Source organism: Biomphalaria glabrata, chromosome 6, assembly GCF_947242115.1.
Source record: "Biomphalaria glabrata chromosome 6, xgBioGlab47.1, whole genome shotgun sequence".
Lineage (NCBI taxonomy): Eukaryota > Metazoa > Mollusca > Gastropoda > Planorbidae > Biomphalaria > Biomphalaria glabrata.
The window spans coordinates 11949782-11967707 of NC_074716.1; the positions used below are offsets into that span (position 1 = coordinate 11949782).

At 34.5% G+C, this 17926-nt stretch overlaps 1 protein-coding gene across 6 annotated transcripts in view; it reads left to right on the forward strand.

Annotated features, from left to right (window-relative positions):
- Positions 1-15118, forward strand: part of LOC106074836 (synaptotagmin-1-like) — a 147765-nt gene extending 132647 nt beyond the window's left edge. For all 6 annotated transcript variants that reach the window (XM_013235704.2, XM_013235705.2, XM_013235709.2 and 3 more), the window contains 5 exons: positions 3222-3359; positions 5049-5224; positions 7280-7420; positions 9036-9156; positions 10415-15118. In XM_013235704.2, coding sequence (XP_013091158.2) covers positions 3222-3359; positions 5049-5224; positions 7280-7420; positions 9036-9156; positions 10415-10722 — 884 coding nt within the window. In that variant the 3' untranslated portion in view covers positions 10723-15118. The remainder of the gene's footprint in view (positions 1-3221; positions 3360-5048; positions 5225-7279; positions 7421-9035; positions 9157-10414) is intronic.
- The last annotated feature ends 2808 nt before the right edge of the window (positions 15119-17926 follow it).

A 17926-nucleotide genomic window follows, 5' to 3' on the forward strand; every position in this document is an offset into this window, starting at 1 on the left:
AGAAAATCGTTAGAGCCGTTTTCAAGAATTGCTCGCTTAGAAGTATAGGATTTTGTTTGTGTCTATAAGGAAAAGTGGAAATGATGTACCGCATATAAAACATAAGTAGTAGACCTAGTGAAAAAGAGCAATATTATTTTAAAAATGTGGTAGTCGTGATATTGTTTAGAAATGCTTTACACGTATTGTCTACATGTACATGTAGAGCAGGGGTTCTCAACCTGTGGGTCGCGACCCCTTTGAGGGTTGAATGACCATTGGAAAATTGGTGGGGGGGGGGGGGAGGGGGGAGGGAGTTGGCAATTTTTTTTTATCTTGTATACAAGCATATTTTTACCAAAAGTGGATATAGATTTACGTAACTATTGGTAACGGTGAGGGACATTACTCAAATTATATTATTACTAAACATATTATGAAACGATCGTCAAGCTTGAATGAAAAAATATATAAATAAAAAGTGTGGGTGACATATATAAACGAAGACATACTGCCAGAGGATACCGAGGGCACTTTTAGTAAATGAATCATCCTTGTTAGAAAGTAGGCATGTTTTTTTTATTGGTTCTTCTTTGTTTTTTGTTGTTTTTTTTTGTTTTTATAATTGTTATTCAAAATAGATGTTAGCCTACAGACCACATCTCCGTTGTTGCAGAATACATTTTTCAACAAATGAATTGACTGTCCATCAATGCGTCGAAACCACATTGCAGGATAATTATTTATTTGGTGAAGATCCAATCACGGCACGTATTATAGTCAATGTAAAGGATTTCGATTTGGAACAACTCACGGACTTCGAACAAAAGAAAGATAATAAAAGAAAAGAGAATGACGATCATTTGGCGGTAAAGTTTTACTTCAATAGTTCAAGCAAGAATTCAAAGACCACTATGGCAGCATTTGTAATGAAGTTCTCTCTGACGTGTGTATTGAAGCCGAACAAACGTTCGAGCTTTGCCGATAACGACATCCAGTAGTTTACTTTTGAATCCTGATGAAGTTCAGACTTGACTCAGATGGCAAGTACCATAGTTAAACCATATCAGCCTATGAAGCTTCTTTTTCTTTGGTGGCTCCCAGAGTTCTGAAACCTCACACCATTACCAAGGAGTTATTGTCAGCGGCCAAAGACATTGCTCGTTATGATTGGAGCCAAATTTATTAATAAATTTAGTGCAATTTCCATACCTTATGACACTATTCACAGACGATAAGTTCTGATATTAAGAAAATGATGTCTACTTCTTATACACTATTTAGCATCCAGCTTGATGAATCCACAGGCGTTGTAGATTGTTCAAATTACTAGTTCCGGTATACTTAGGATAGTGTAATGTAATGGCGATTTTACAGATAAGTTTCTATGCAAACCTTTTATAAACGACATCTACAGCGTGAGATGTAACTGACAAAGTTGGTTAAATTTGAAAAAGTAAAAGACTTCTTGGAAAAAATATTTGTGGTGTCAGCACAGATGGTGCTCTTAGTATACTTGGATGTCGGTCTGGATGTCAATGTCTGCTACAGAATGCGTCACCATAAGAATCCATTGTAATTCATTAAAGATTCATCGACATATATTAGTAATGTCAATAGAAATGCATCTAAATACGTCTCTTCAATGTCACTTACACAATTTTGGATCAAGTGTTTGCAGTCATTCTGTTCTATATCACACTTTTTCAAGACTTCCTCTTCCATTTCCAGCATTGTATCTTTGTGAAACATGTTTTTTTTTCTGCCTGTCAATGATCAAGTCTAAATCATAAATAATTCTTAAACTAGTGAAATAAAAACAAGAACCAATCTTCGCACTAACTTTGACGTGTTTGAAATACTGTCTTAACAGTTTCCATGATTTAATACTTTTTAAATTATACAATATGTACGAAATGTGAATATTATAAATACACAATGAAAAGTAAATAAATAAAAATAATAAAATCTGCTTTTTTAAAAATTAAAACACAATTTTCTTTACACTAAATTGTAACAATTAAATTAACATCATGGATGTTAGATATATACATTTTGAAAACCATTTATAATCATTAGCTAAATCACATTTACCTAGACCTATGACAATTTTTTTGGGTTGGGGGTCGCCCCCTGGTGAAAAATTGTATTAGGGGGTCGCGAGCTAAAAAGGTTGGGAACCGCTGAATTGTAGAGTAAAAGAAATTGTGATAAGCTATGTTGTTGTTTTTTTAAGTTGTATGATAAAACTTGTTAACCCTTTTTAGCACCACAGACTCAAATGTTCTCAACTCTTCCGTTTGTGGCTCAATTTATAGTTGATTGAGTTGGCAACATTTAAATTCAGTCTAGTGTCCTTGACATTGATTAGTTTATTGTGACCATCTCCAATTTGGGACAAACTTGAACTTTATGAATAGATCTAGATACATTAATAAATGAAAAACTGTCATGGAATCCACATATTGATGAAACTACAAAAAAAATCAAACAAAGCATTAGGATTTATTAAAAGAAATTTATATAAATCAAATAAGAACATAAAACTAAAATGTTATTTAACCTTAGTTAGGCCAATAATAGAATATGCATCCTCCGTTTGGGACCCCTCAACTCAAGTAAACATTAAGAAACTGGAACAGACACAAAATAGAGAAGTGAGATTCATAACAAACGAATATTCACATTTGACTAGAGTAACACCTTTAGTAAAATCACTAAATTTAGAAAGCCTTCAGAACAGAAGGCTCAAAAGTAAAGTAGCAATCATACATAAAACAATAAACCATAATCTTCAAATACAAAAACAAAATTTAATAAAATACTCTGAAAGACACAAAGATAAAGGCACATTCCTCGTCCCATATGCTAGGACAAATTTGTACAAATACTCCTACTTCCCTAGTGCTATTAGAGCATGGAATAGGTTGCCTGAGCTAGCCAAGAAAACCAGTGACTGGGCAGAATTTAAGTCATTGGTTAATATGCATGACTAAATGCATGACGCGTAGGACGTAATCATCTTCTTTTTTGAAGTAACGTCTGTATTATATAAGATAAGAAGATAAGATAAGACATGTAGACTCGAGTGAAAGTAACTGAAACTATAGGTCCATTCTAGATCTAGTCTGTATAAATAAATAGAAGGAAATAGCTCTCAGATTACATACCATTTTATCAATAAATTGACTGATTCAATTATGTTACATTGAATTATGTTGACTATTGCCCTCCATTCACAGGTGCTATCCGTCCGGACCTCTATCCCAGGAAGGATATAGTCTTACAGCAGTCATCTTTAGACGGAGGTCAAGGTCGATTACATACGCGGCTGAAATACGACTTCCGGACTTGTGATTTTGTGGTGCATTTGATTGAAGGTAGGTCAAAGTCAGTGAGTTGTAAACACATTTCAGAAGATCGACTGTCCGCAGCGCATACAAGACGTCCATGCAGTCTATGCAGTGCCAGGATTCTAGAAAATAGAATTAGGCCAACATTTAGCCGAGCAAGACAATTTTAGATTAAATTTTAGATTTGCATATATGGAGGAAAATCTATAAATAGCTAGCTATTTGGTGTATCCGGTGTACAGAATAAAGTGTTGATAAGCTATGTATTTTTAATGGTAGATATATAATTTTTTCACATTTTAGCACTACTCTCTACAGAAACAAAACTTTCCAAGATCTTCCGTTAATAGTTGGCAATTTTTTATGTATTTAGTTGGCAACCTTGAAGCGCCATTGACATTGTTTAGTTTATATTGAAAATCCCCGATAAATGACTTTCAACAGTTTATTCAGATATGGAAACTATTATGTCCTAGACCTAGAATGCTCGTGCGGTTCGCGCGCTAAACTGTTGTTGGTTCATATACTGCGCCTGCTATCCACCAGCCTCCTGCCGCTCCTGCGGGAGGTTCGGAGTTGAAAGCAGATTATCTTCAAGTTGAAATCTGAAGGAATAACCGAAACATGTCAAGCATTTTACAAACATTAATCAACGAATGAATGTGGTAAGCTTGTGAAAGATACACTTGGAGCTAATTGTTTTCACTCCCTGATTTTCCTATGGGGAACATAAGCTATAGCGTAGGTGAGGTCCTCGCAAAGGACTCTTGGACATTTTTTAGAGAAGAAATACCTAAACTTGGCCTCAACGTTATATATATTAGAGTACAATTAGATTTTTTAAATAAATGGCAACATTGTTTTTTCGCAATATATTTTTTTAAATTTTTTTTTGCTTTCTATTTCATTTTGTTTCACCATATTCACTTCGCCTAGGGCCTCCAATTATCTAAGGCCGGCCCTGCGTAAGCCCCCCCCCCTCCCCACTTACTTTGGTGCACTCAAAAATTGTTCCATTTGAAGGAAAAAGCAAAGGAAAAAATGTCTTATGTTGATTACGAGAGGCCCCATTATGTCTCAAATCGCTTAGAGCCTTATCAAGTCCAAATCAGGTCCTGATTGTTCGGCAGTAAAACGCTAGTAAACAGTTACTTAGAGATCATTAAGGTTTGTGAATTGACTCTGATGTATTTTCTCCCATAAAGTAACTTACAATATGATGAAAATATTTTAGAAAGATGATAGATCTACAAATAATGGAATTTTTGCGGACTATAAGCTTCATTAATTAAATCGAAAGCAACCTAGTGTTTTTTTTTCTTCATTTTTTTCAGTCTTTGTCCTCCTTTACGTCCTCATTTTTAAGTCTTTGTCCTCCTTTATGTCCTCCTTTGTAAGGCTTTGTCCTCTTTTCTGTCGTCCTTTTGAAGTGCAGGTGACTGGTAACCCTTTCATGACCAAAACTCGTGATCACCACTTAGGCCTATAAACGTATTTGACTAGTTACGGAAGGTTTGAAAGGGTTGCTTGAATCAGCCAGGACCACATAGACACTAATTAACATACATGACCACAGTAACACATGAAATGCATAGCAAGAATTATCTTCTCTTTTGAAGTAACGTCTGTAATGTTTAATTTAAAGATTGTATTATCATTCTATTTCTACAAAATGTAATCTGAATTCTCATACATTTTTTTCTTGTTATTGGACAGCTCAAGATCTACCGCCTGCAGATCCAGTGACAGGTACTTTCAGTGATCCTTATATCCGGATATCTCTCGTACCTTGTGTGGATGAAAGGGTCAGACAGTCCTCCGTAAAAAGGCGGACACTAAATCCTTACTTCAATGAATATTTTAAGTTTCCTTTAGATTTTGATGACCTGAAGGTAAGTCGCTGCAGACCAGTAGACATACGTTCACAGCTTAGTGGCTACCTACTCACTGAAGCTTTTAGATGTATTGTATTTATGTTATCTGATTGTTCTATAAAGAGATATGCAGTTAAAGTGAAGACATTGTTGGTATTTGGTATAATATATGCCTAACGGCTATTGGTGTCGACTTTGTTAAAATTATTGGTGTAGTGTGAATTGTTGGTGAAGTGTGAAGTGTTAGTGAAGTGGGGCGAGGTGATGGGGGTATGTGACAGTGGCAAATGCATGCTTGAAAATGATACATGTCAGAAAGATCATTTTTCGGTAGACTGGATGGTCTATTGCTTAGTTTGCTTAGCACTGCGTCGCTGCAAGGCGGAGTTATCATATCGGAGGGTCACTGGTTGGTCAGTGCAGTCACTTATTTCGTTATATTTCACCATTTTTCTCTCACAAATTTGGTCCCTGGAGCTGCCTTTATAGTTGTTATATGTATGCATTATTAACCTAATCGCCAGCAGTCACTTCCTGTTGTAAAGACTATTGTCATTTGCTTCATTTCTCTCATTCACTTTTTCTCTCTCTATTATTCCTTTATCTTATTTGTGTGTGTGTGTGTTTATTGGGGGCACCACTGCTGATATTCAGTTAGTGGAGACCATGGGCATGATTTTATTGCATGCCCATACCCTCGTTCGAGTTGTTTAATAAAGTAATGGCATAGTAGAGATAAGTAGATTTACACTCACATTTTAGGTTTAAAGAAAGAACAAGAGCAAATTTGTACATTTAATCTTCTATTTTCCTTTTTTCTTTTTATTTCCTAAATTGTATATTATTGAGTTTGTGGAGAACCAAGAGGAGAGAACCACACAAGATTTGTCCACCGTCTTCCTTCATTTCTCTCTTTTGCCTTGGCTAGAACCTCTTTCAATGGCAGGCCCGTCTATTCTTTTATGTTGTCTTCCCCTTTCTTTGTCTGCCTCTTCTTCCTTTTCCTGGTACTGTTGCCTGAAGGAAGATTTTTGCGAGCCCCGAAGACCTTTAATATCGACATAGAGTTTTAATTTGCTTTTTTTTTTTACTGTAGTTAACAGGTCATAGTGGATGTCAATCATGTAATAACCCAGCCTCTAATCTCTTTGTGTTGTATTCTAAGGAACCTAAGTATCACATTTAGAGGCCGCCATAGATTCTGCAGTGCACTAAATCTGCCCTTCTGGTAATAAATAAGGCATGTCTTCGAGTCCGAAGATTAATGAGGAATACATTATTTCCCGTGGCTGCGCAGCCCCAGCTGTGACCTATATATTTTGCCACATCCAGGGCAAGCATAACCATTGTCCGCAGGTGGTCGATTTAGATTTTCTTTTCGTCGTCTGCGTTTGTCCTCGGCAGCAGATTTTCTTTTGGTCTCAAATGTGTATCCCGCGGCCTTTGTAAGTGACCTCCAGCTGTCTCGTTCCGACGCCGCATGCAGCCAGGGCTCTCTTCTATGTCAGCCAAGGAAAGTTGACGCCTAAGCTGGTCTTTGAAGCGTTTCCGTGTGGCGCCTCTGTTACGTCGACCACCTTTTAGCTCACTATACGGGATACGTGCCCTGCCCAGCGTAGCTGTTGGACCATAAGAAGTCCCTCTATACTGCCCATACCGGCGTTCGCAAGGACATCGCTGTTTGTAGTGCGGTCCTGCCACCGTATGTCCATGATGGAGCTCAAGCATCTTTGGTGAAAGCGCTCAAGAAGTCTTAGTTGTTTTTTATATAGTGTCCATGTCTCAGAGCCATATAGAAGGGTTGAGAGAACCACCGCCTGGTAGACATTGATTTTCGTAGGCAGGCGGAGCGATTTGTTCTTCCAGACTCTCGCCTGAAGGCGTCAAAAAGCGCTACTGGCCCTGTCCAGACGGTTATCAACTTCCCTTGAAAGTGAGGCGTCATTTGACACTATACTACCTAGATATGTGAAGTGGTCTGATAATAATAAATTTGCTTTCGGATGAATTATTGTACATTCTATTTTGATGACGTGTTTTGCTAATAACTTTTTTTTGTTTCCTATTGTACAGGAAAAAACTCTGGTATTTCATTTGTTTGATTATGACAAATTTTCCCGCCACACATCTCTAGGGGAAGTGGAGATCAGCATGGCCAATGTTGACGTTAGCAACAGTGTGGAAATGTGGTGTGATGTTCAGAAGCAGCATAAAGTACATCTGTCTTTTTTTATTTTTCAAATGCTCATTCTTAGTCAATTAATAGTTGTTGGACTTGTTGCGAATTATTACATCCTAGTGGGCTGAGGGGGTTAGCAAACTCAATACCATCAAAACGATAGTCAAGAGAGCATACCATACAACCAGGCAGCCATATGTTGACATAGAAAGAAAGATAACTCCACTTATCTTATCTTATAAAATATGGACGTTACTTCAAAAAAGAAGATTATTGCTATTTACTGTGACCACATTTAAAACAAAAATATTCATCTTAATTCTTTTAAACGTTTAAAAGGAAATGCGGAGCATTGTCTGATACATATTTTTGCATAAAAAGCTCTACATAATAATAAGGTGTTTGATCCTAATCACTTAGAATTGACATTTAGGAAAATAATGGATTTTAGGGTAGAGAATTATCTAGTTTGATTTTCATATACTTGTACAATACTCAGATAGTATTCCAGAAATGGGGTGTTGGGGGTCAGGGATTTTTTATATTGTGTTGATTGTTCTGGGGTAGAGGATACTTGTATCATTTTTCTGTCTCTAGTGGTTTCAATGGTTAGGTTACAATGGTTAGGTAGTATGTCTTTGATATTAGATAATATTTCTATTACTATTATTATACTTTTAGGTTAATCACTTTTCAATTGTTTATGATTTAATACTTGTGAATTATGTTAACTTACAAATAAAATAAAAACAAAATACCTATAAAAAAAAATATTTTAAAAAAGCCCACAAAAGAGGCAAGATGGCCCATAAAAGAGGCACATAAAGCCCTAAAAAGAGGCAAAAAAAAGAGGCCTAAGGCCCAAGGATTCCTATGATGATAAAGCTAAAATTGAATAGTGCAAATTCTGAGGTTTCCTTTAAAAAAAATAAAAAAATTATGAATACACCAAATAAGTTTATTTTTACTAAAATTTTGTCACTTACATTTGTTATCTAATATATAAAGCAGAATGCAATGTGTATGTATGTATGTCTTGCATAGAAATCAAAACCGTTTGACCAATCTTGATAAAAAATGGCATAAATGTTCCTTAGATCATGGCGTAGACCGTAGAGTATGTTTTATGTCCCTCCCACAACAGGCGGGCCCCAAAATATATAAAAAAAATAGATAAATTTATCTCAATATAAGAAATACACTTTTTAACAATCTACTTTTATTTTTGCAGCTAAAGAAATATACTTGAAAGAAACACTAGTTAAGTTTGATCTAAATCCAATCCACTAGATTAGTAATACACAAACTACTTTTCAAAAAAAATTAATGAAACATACCGTTCATGCATCCATACACACACCAATCTTAAATCAAGATTTAAAAGTGTTTTGTTTTCTGTGAAGTGGATTCATACATTCACAGAGCACACGGACAATGCATCCTAAGTGATTCCATGTTTTGTTTTGGATTGGATTCTTTAAGATCTTAGGAAAACAATGAAGATATCTGTTCTATCTGAGATTTATTTTTTTAAATGTGTTTTGTTCTGTTTCATAGTTAAAACAATCATTATAGTACTGAAACAAAATGTTTTATTAGAAAAAAATAGCAACTGTTTTATTTTCTATCACATATTCTTGACTTTCACAGGTAGCAGGTGAAAGTGGTGAAATTCTTATATCTCTGAGTTACCTCCCCACTGCTGAAAGACTGACTGTGGTTATAATGAAGGCCAAGGAGCTGAAGCTTTCCACTGCAGCGCCATCTGCTGGTATGGTCACTTTTAAACTTTGGCCTACTATTCTTCCTTCCCAATACAATAAATGTTTTTATCAATTCACTAAATTATAAAATAATTTATTTTGATTTTCTATTCAACAAAAAGCTCTATTTCTAGTTGTTATATTATTCAACATAAGACAAGCATTGCTATAAATTTCCAAATGCTAAATATTTTTTTTGTAATAATCAAGAACAAAAATTTCAGAAATTTATAGAAAATATATATGGTATATATATATATATATATATATATATATATATATATATATATATATATATATATATATATATATATATATATATATATATAGATAGATAGATAGATAGATAAAGAGAGAGAGTTTGTCCATTGTGGTTTGATGATGACCACTTTCGAAATATCCAGCACTTTGCACTGCCTCACTGTGGCTGGTGAGACCTATTTGAGCCTGGAATGTTTGGCTGCACACTGTTATTCCTGCTAATGCTTGTCTGTTGCCTTGATTTTTTTTCTTGTTTGTTTGTAAAATGTTTTACATGTTTCGGATGTTCCTTCAGAGTTGAAGATAATTTACTTCCTAGTCCAAACCTCCCGCAGGACGACGGGGGATGGGAGCGGGCAGGGTTTGAACCCTGGACCATTGATAAATTCAAACGACTGCCCAGCGCGCAGACCACACGACCAGGCAGCCATCCTTTGCCTGTTTAATTCTCCCTGTGGAGTTTTCTTGTCCTCTGCAGATTTTGCACTAGTTTTTAAAAGCTCTGTGTCACAATACTTTAACAGATGACTTTGAACATACACTATGATCTTTGCCATGATGTAAGGAATATTTATGCCAAGTTTTATTACGATTGGTCAAACTGTTTTGATTTCTAAGCAATACATACATACATACATATGCCTTACATTCTGATTTATATAATAAGATATATTGTGATAGTTAGTTTGCTTGTTCTGAGTGTCCAGTTTCATGTACCACTTTCAAGTAGTTGACAGAAGAGTAATGTGTTGTTAAAATGACTGAGAAATAAAGTTAATAGCTACATACATATATAATAAAAATATTTAATGTGTACTAGACTTCTGTTGCATATATTTAGTGTGTACTAGACTTCTGTTGCATATATTTAGTGTGTACTAGACTTCTGTTGCATATATTTAGTGTGTACTAGACTTCTGTTGCAATATATTTAGTGTGTACTAGACTTCTGTTGCAATATATTTAGTGTGTACTAGACTTTTGTTGCCTATATATTCTCCTCAGATCCTTTTGTTAGAGTTTCACTGATGGTGGATGGGAAAAAAGTGAAGAGGAAGAAGACTTCAGTCCGCAGGGGTTCTGTCAATCCAGTGTGGAATGAAGCTCTTGCGTTCAATGTACCTGCAGAGGTTCTACCCAAGGTCAGTCTTGAGGTCAGCGTCCTTGACCATGACCTTATTGGCCATGGAGAAATGCTAGGCAGATGCTTGCTTGGAGGCACAGATAAGCCTGGAGAGGAACAGGGTCACTGGAAGGACATGCTGACCAATCAGAGAAAGTCTGTAGCAATGTGGCACATTCTTCGTAAATAGACTTACAGGCTGAATATTTTTTTTAAAAAAAAGAATCAGTTGCTTTTCTCAGGACATTTCCCACAAAACAAAATTTTTTCCATTTTTAATACTCTTATGGCATTGATTATACAGATAAATTATTAATTTTTGCATATTGCACAATGGAAAAAAATGTGTAAGACAAACTTCACACAACTCTGTAAAAGAAAATATTTGCAATTTTGGGGGCAGTGAAATGAAACTAGGAAATAGAAAAAAAAAGAAACACTGTAAGCCAATGGATAATTGTTTCATAATAAATGCAGACTGTGTTTTGTTTTATAAAGTTAAATGAATATTTTTTTCTAAAAGATGAACATTTTAAATATTGAAGTTAATATCAAAGCATGATACCCAATTTAAAATATTTTATAATTTATACAGTATTATAATGTAAACAATAACATTTTATTTAAAATATCATTACCAAGAGCATTTGATTTCATTCTTATACAACATACCTAATACTTACAGTGACAACATTTATAACAGACAACATCTTCTCTATGATCCTGTACATTCATTGTTGAAGTGTTTGTTGAATTTGATGTTGTTATTTGTTTGTTTTGGTTACAATAACTTGTTTGTGTCATTAAAATTCACAGTGGTCATGCCCTATAATACATTATACAATTTTCATTTTTAAGCTGGGGCTCACTACCATATTATACAGTGCAACACGATTATGTATGGGGCGTGGTAGCTGAGCAGTTAAGCACTTGGCTTCCGAACCTGGGGGTCCTGGGTTCGAAACTTGCTGGAGACTGGGATTGTGAATTTTGGGATTTTCAGGGTGCCCCTGAGTCCACCCAGCTCTAATGACTTTAGTTGTGGAAAGTAAAAGGCGGTTGGTCGTTGTGCTGGCCACATGACACCTTGCTGGTTAACCGTTGGCCAAAAAAAGACATTAACATCATCTGCCCTATAGATTGAAAGGACTGAAAGGGTAACTTTATTTTTTTTTACCCCATTGTGTGAAAGGCTCTTGACCAATTTGTTTGTACTCTCATCTGTTATAAGTAACCACACAGATTGTGATCCAAGCATTCAATTACAATTCTATAGAAAAAGTTTTATATCTTAAAAGTAAGTTGAATTTACTTTAGCTCAATGAGAGCAATGCTTTCTTCCATTAAATAGATCTATAGTAATTTCATGACTTATTTCTGTTTGATAGCTAGTTCTTAGGCTTAAGGTGTGAAGTGGCTGAGGTATAAAGTGCTTGGCTGCTGTATCTAAGGGACTAGAGTTTAAATTCTGGTGAAGACTGAGATTTTGAACTTTTTGGATTTTAAGGGCCTCTCCAAGTTTCCCCACCTCTAAAAGGTACATAGCCTATATTGGGGAAATAAAGGCAGTTTGCCATTGAGCTGGCCACATGACACCTGTGTCAACCATTGGCCATGAAACAGATGAGTTTTACCTCATCAGCCTTCATAGCTTGTACTGCATATAGGGTGTACCCTACCTATTATACTTATTTATTGTTATTTCAGCAACAATCAATTTTTTGTTTGGGTGTGGGGGAATATGTATAAATAAAAAAAATATTCTAAAATTAATTATCACTTTTTAAGTTATTATTTTTTTTAATATTAGTTATGATTATAATATTTTCCAAGCCTATAAAGAACTTTTTATGATTTAATGTAAATAATATGGATGTCATATGATTTGTATCTTAACTACAACACAGACAAATGTTTGTTATCTTTGTTCTATACATTTGACTAAAACACCACTTTGAAGACTCCATATGAATTGTTTTGTAATTAGCTCAAATTTTTATTCTAAAAAATGTATTATCATCAATATTACTTTTCAATAATTAATTTCTGTAAACATTTGCCATTGATAAAACAAAATAACTATCGTAGAACATTTGTGGACCAGGTGATAAGGCAAGGGAAGCAATCATTGAAGTTAAAAAGATCACAGAAATCTTTGAGCTACTTCCTCTTCTTCAATAATACTTTGTGATCTCCCCTTAGCACTATTTCTGCTTCATCGTAAAGGTTAACCGTGCAATGGTAGATTTAGATGATACAAGAAGAAGAGAATTGGGGTTTACAAATTGAAACTAATCTCTCTTGTATCCTCTCATGGTTTGTAGATTGAAAGGCTGTAGGCTGGAGATATAAAAGTTGGCAGACCAGGTAACAAGGATGTGTAAAATTGCATGACCAGATATATCTGCTTCATCATAAAGGTTAACCGTGCAATGGTAGATTTAGATGATACAAGAAGAAGAGAATTGGGGTTTACAAATTGAAACTAATCTCTCTTGTATCCTCTCATGGTTTGTAGATTGAAAGGCTGTAGGCTGGAGATATAAAAGTTGGCAGACCAGGTAACAAGGATGTGTAAAATTGCATGACCAGATAAGGCCTGTTGGCTCACAGAGCCTCGTAATTTCAGTAAAGAGATATTGTCTTAAACCCAAAGTGCTTAGTGTTTCACTATTAGTTAAAAGTGCTTAGTGTTTCCCTATTGGACCAAAGTACTTAGTGTTTCACTATTCGCCAAAAGTGCTTAGTGTTTCACTATTAGCATGTTTTTTAAATTTTCTTTTAGAATGGTGGGAGTGGTCTTTGACTGAAATTACTGAGGCCTCCCTACAGAGAGGGTACAGTCACATGATGTACTTAGCTCATAGCATTCTGGTCTGAAGCGAAACCAAGGATAATTCTCCAACTGCATCCTTCATTTGCATAATTGTATGCACTCTTCCAGACGTAACTTTTACAGTTCTAAACCATATTTGTATTTTATAAACTATACTCAACTCAGTGCTGCTCTTCTGGAGGAAATATCTAGCTGAAAGTTATGAAACCCTTGGGGGCTCTTTTAGTTCATAATTATAAGGCTCATTTGCACAGGGCCCCCATTTCAAATTCTTCTGATAGAGTGGCACTTAAAAATACTATAGTGTGGTCATTGAGTGATGTCGCCATCTGTCATGCTTGTGGACTCTTCTATTTCATCTTTCATGGTCATCTTTGTTTTTAAGAGTAAGCATTTGGTTATTAATTACATGTCTTTACGTAATGGCCAACGCATATCTGAATATACCGTGGGAGGTCAGATAGCAAATGTTAAAAGTATTGCCACCAAAGTATGTCACATAACCAATGTGACAGGTATTTAAAAGACAAGGCCATGACTTGAATATGAATTTATTTTTTAAAACTACATTTGTAGTTTTGTATATCAGTGGCAGTATTTCATAATCACATGTTTGTGTGCAATAAGTTAAAGTTGTATTTGAAAGTGTTGTCATGTTGTCTCCCTTTTCTTTCATTATAACCATGGACTGTGTGCTTTTTAACTCTGTGATAACCAATTTGTTCATTGTACAATGAGTCTGCATTGCAAAGTCAGTTTCTGTCTCATTTTGAAGTCATTCCATGAGACAAACCCTGTACAGTCAATACGTTTCCCTTATTGGTGATATTCGTCAGTTATTGTTGTGTTGTATTTTACTTTGCCAACAAGTGTTTGAAATTGATGTAAATTGTTGTATATAAATTTATATATATATTGAATGAAATTAAATATTATTTTGTTACAAATTATTTGAAATGCAAGCGAGCTGCAGTGTTATGTTTCGATTTTTTGTATTTACTTTTTTTTTAAATATCATGAAATTTTATTTTGAGAAAATTGTCTTTAGAAAAATATTTATATTAGTGTTTATATTTTTTATTCTATTACATATACTAAAATTTACTTATAGTATCCAGGGCTATGGTATAATGTTTGAATTTATTATGGTAGGCTAAATTAGCTCTAAAATAGTATGCATGTAATTAAAAATAGCTCTCTTTTTTTTTAGAGAAGAACATTTGTAAAGAAGAAAAAGATACACACTTGGATAAAGAGCCGGATTTAGATTTGATAAGGCCCTGAGCTATATGATATGTGGGGCCCCTTGTAATCAACATAACATTATTCTTTCTTCAAAATAATTGAAAATATCTCTGGAGCTATTTTCGAGGGAGGGGGCCTAAGCTAAAGCGTATGTGGCCTATATGTAAATTCAGCACTGTTTGGAAATGTAGAGATGTTATTTGTTATTACATTATTTAACTAGAGAACATTACATTGTAGGCCCTATCTCTAGTATTCATTTAATTTTATTAATATGTTTTTTTTGTTTCTTGTTAGATTTAATTATAGAGCTACTATGTAAATAGAAAACAGTATTTTATTTCTGAAGCAAGTCATATATTTGTCTACAAGTTCTTATCGACATTCATATATTTCTACATTTCTATTTGTCCATATAGATATCTCGTGTCACGTGGTCGTTATGTCACGTGGTCGTTATGTCACGTGTCCTTTGCTGAAAATAAAGTGCTCTTTATAAACCAAATCTTTTTAGCGTTTTGTTTCTTTATTTCAGAAAGACCCTGGCTGGTATTTAATTGACATTCATCTGTCGATTGGAAACACAAATAATGTAGACTAAATGGCATATAGTGGCTAAAGAAAAGATTTACAAATATCCACTATGTTCATTTGCTTCACCAGTAGATAGTCTACATTAGCTGAAAATCATCTGCAAGACAGTAAGGTGATTTTTAAGAAGGCCTTGTGATCTGTAGGGATGATTTAACTCTTTCTCTCCTAACTGACGATACCAGCGTTGATTCCACCAGAATGTGGTAAATAATTACGGAGAGAAAGAGTTAAAGGTCATCTGTTTCTATTGCCTACTGCTATCATGTCCTGTGACCAGAATAATGATCAACCACCATTACTTTCCACAGCTAAAGCCAGGGGCGTCCTAAATTTCCCAAAATTCGAAAATCCCTGTGTTCGCCGAGATTCAAAGCCGGGATCCCTCGGTTCAGAAGCCAAGCAATTTTCCACTCAGCCAACTAGCCCCCAGAAAGGTGACACGTTCTCGTTTGAAATGTTTTGTTTGGAAAAGCGTTGACGCTGACCAACTACAGTCGCAATATAGGAGACAAACAAAACTGACCATTTTACTGTGCGACAAAACAAATTCTGCTAACATATGGAATAATGACAGTGCAACGTATCATCTCAAATTTAAACTGTTTCGCTGCTTGCACAACCTTTTAGAAAGAGCATCAAAAAACCACGCGTACAACGCAATCATATTTAAATTTAAATATATCTCATCAAAGTTTTCAATTGTCGTTAAAGCGTTTCATTAAACAGTTACTTGTTAGATAATAATAGTAATAGTAATAAAATAAGGTCATAACATAATAATGATATTTTAAATATATAAACTATGTGAAGTACTCTACTTGATAAAGTTATGTTTTATTATTGTCTTTTTTGTTGTTGTTGTTGTTTGTTTTTTTAAAACAAATTTTGTTTTGTTTTGTTTTTTATTAGCTAATTGTTTAATATTACGGTACCTATGTATAAACTCGTTGAGATCCATGAATTTATGTTATTAGTCGACAGTATCTATTGTCTTGTTACTACGATACAGTTACAAAATTTACACTTTTATATTGCATAACATTCTGACCGCACATAACCTTCGATAATCAGAATTCCAATCTGGCTCATTTTACACAAGTTTCACCCACATTTTGACCATGACTTGGACAGGTTTTGGGAACATTAGACTCTTTTCATTATTTAACTTTTTTTTAAACAGAAATTCTTCCTTGACTCAATGTGGGTTTAGTCATTCTCAAGTTACCTGAGTGTGGCATGACGTCGTACGTATTTCCGGACCGCACCCATGAATACCTTGCTACGCCACTGCTCCTGTTATATTAGGTGACAATACAGCACATGTTTGTCAGAACAATTTCCCGTTATTGACTCTGCCCTTGTACTATTGGCAATGTTTTTAAAATAAAATAAATATAACAAAAAATGATAAAATATAAATATAACTGACATTAACTTGAACTGTGTCCGAGTTTCTTTAATAGTATCACTTCCAGGCTCCAGCTATTGTCTTGTTTTTTTTAAACATTGTATAAGATGAAGAAGATATAATTCCATATTTAATTATTTAATGTTCGATTTCAGGCGTAATTACATGACCAATTAGCACGTTTTAACATTAAATCATTAACCTATTTATTTTTGATGACAATAAATCCCATTGAGTTTCCCAATGTTGATATGAACAGACCTTGGCAATAATAATACATCTAATGACCTAATTACAATAAATATGAGGGCGTGAAATAATAGATTGAAACACAATTCTAGTGTCTATATTCCGTATCATTGTGTACCACTGATGCCTGTTGTTTATTTCTAAAAGGAGTATTTTGTAATTGAATGGACTTGTTAGAGTTTAAGCTTTGTATTGACTCTAGCTTTTGACAATATCTGTTTGTGTTCCTTCAGAATTGAATAGGCCTATTATTGCTCTGCTTCCTGGCCCATGCCCCTTGCAGGACAATGGGGGGGGGGGGTCGAGCAGAGTTCGAACACGACACCATTGAAAAGACAGTTGTTTTTTTTTTTTAGAAAAAAGTTTAATCCGAATATTAATATATGATTATTGAATGATATGGTTGTTCCTTAAATGTTTATTATACTATTTAAATATATGCACAAATTATGTAATTATTTTGGGGAGCTGCCGTCGGAAGACAAAAGCAGTAATCTGGTGATCTAAATATTTACACATACATTGATACATTGGATCCTGTAATAATTTTTAAATCTGCCATTGATGTACAAGGGCAGTAATTTATTTATTGATGTTCAGAAACAAAACGTGTTCAATAATTTTGAAATCAATCTATTTTTTTCTGTTTGTAAAACAGTTTTTAATCTTTTTAGAGTTAATTCCCATTCTGAGATCATGTAGAATGTAGAGTATTGTAGAGTTAAATTTTATATAAGTGGAAGCCAAAACATGAAGAAGATATATCGACCAAATAGCAAGGGCTGCGGGATGGATTTAGGAAAATTTCTCATCAGAACTGAATGTAATGTAATGACTCTGCCACTACTTGGATTCAAAATGACTGAGTCAAAGTTAAGTCAAAATAGAAGCCTTTTTACAAGCATTCGAATTGAACAGAACAAAGACTGGGACAAAGAAATCCACGAACGCGAAGTCCACGAATAAACTTGTCCATAAACACACAAACTTCAGGAACAAACACAGCTAGGAACAAACAAAAAAGTCAACAATATTTTAATACAAACACAAACAATTTAGCTA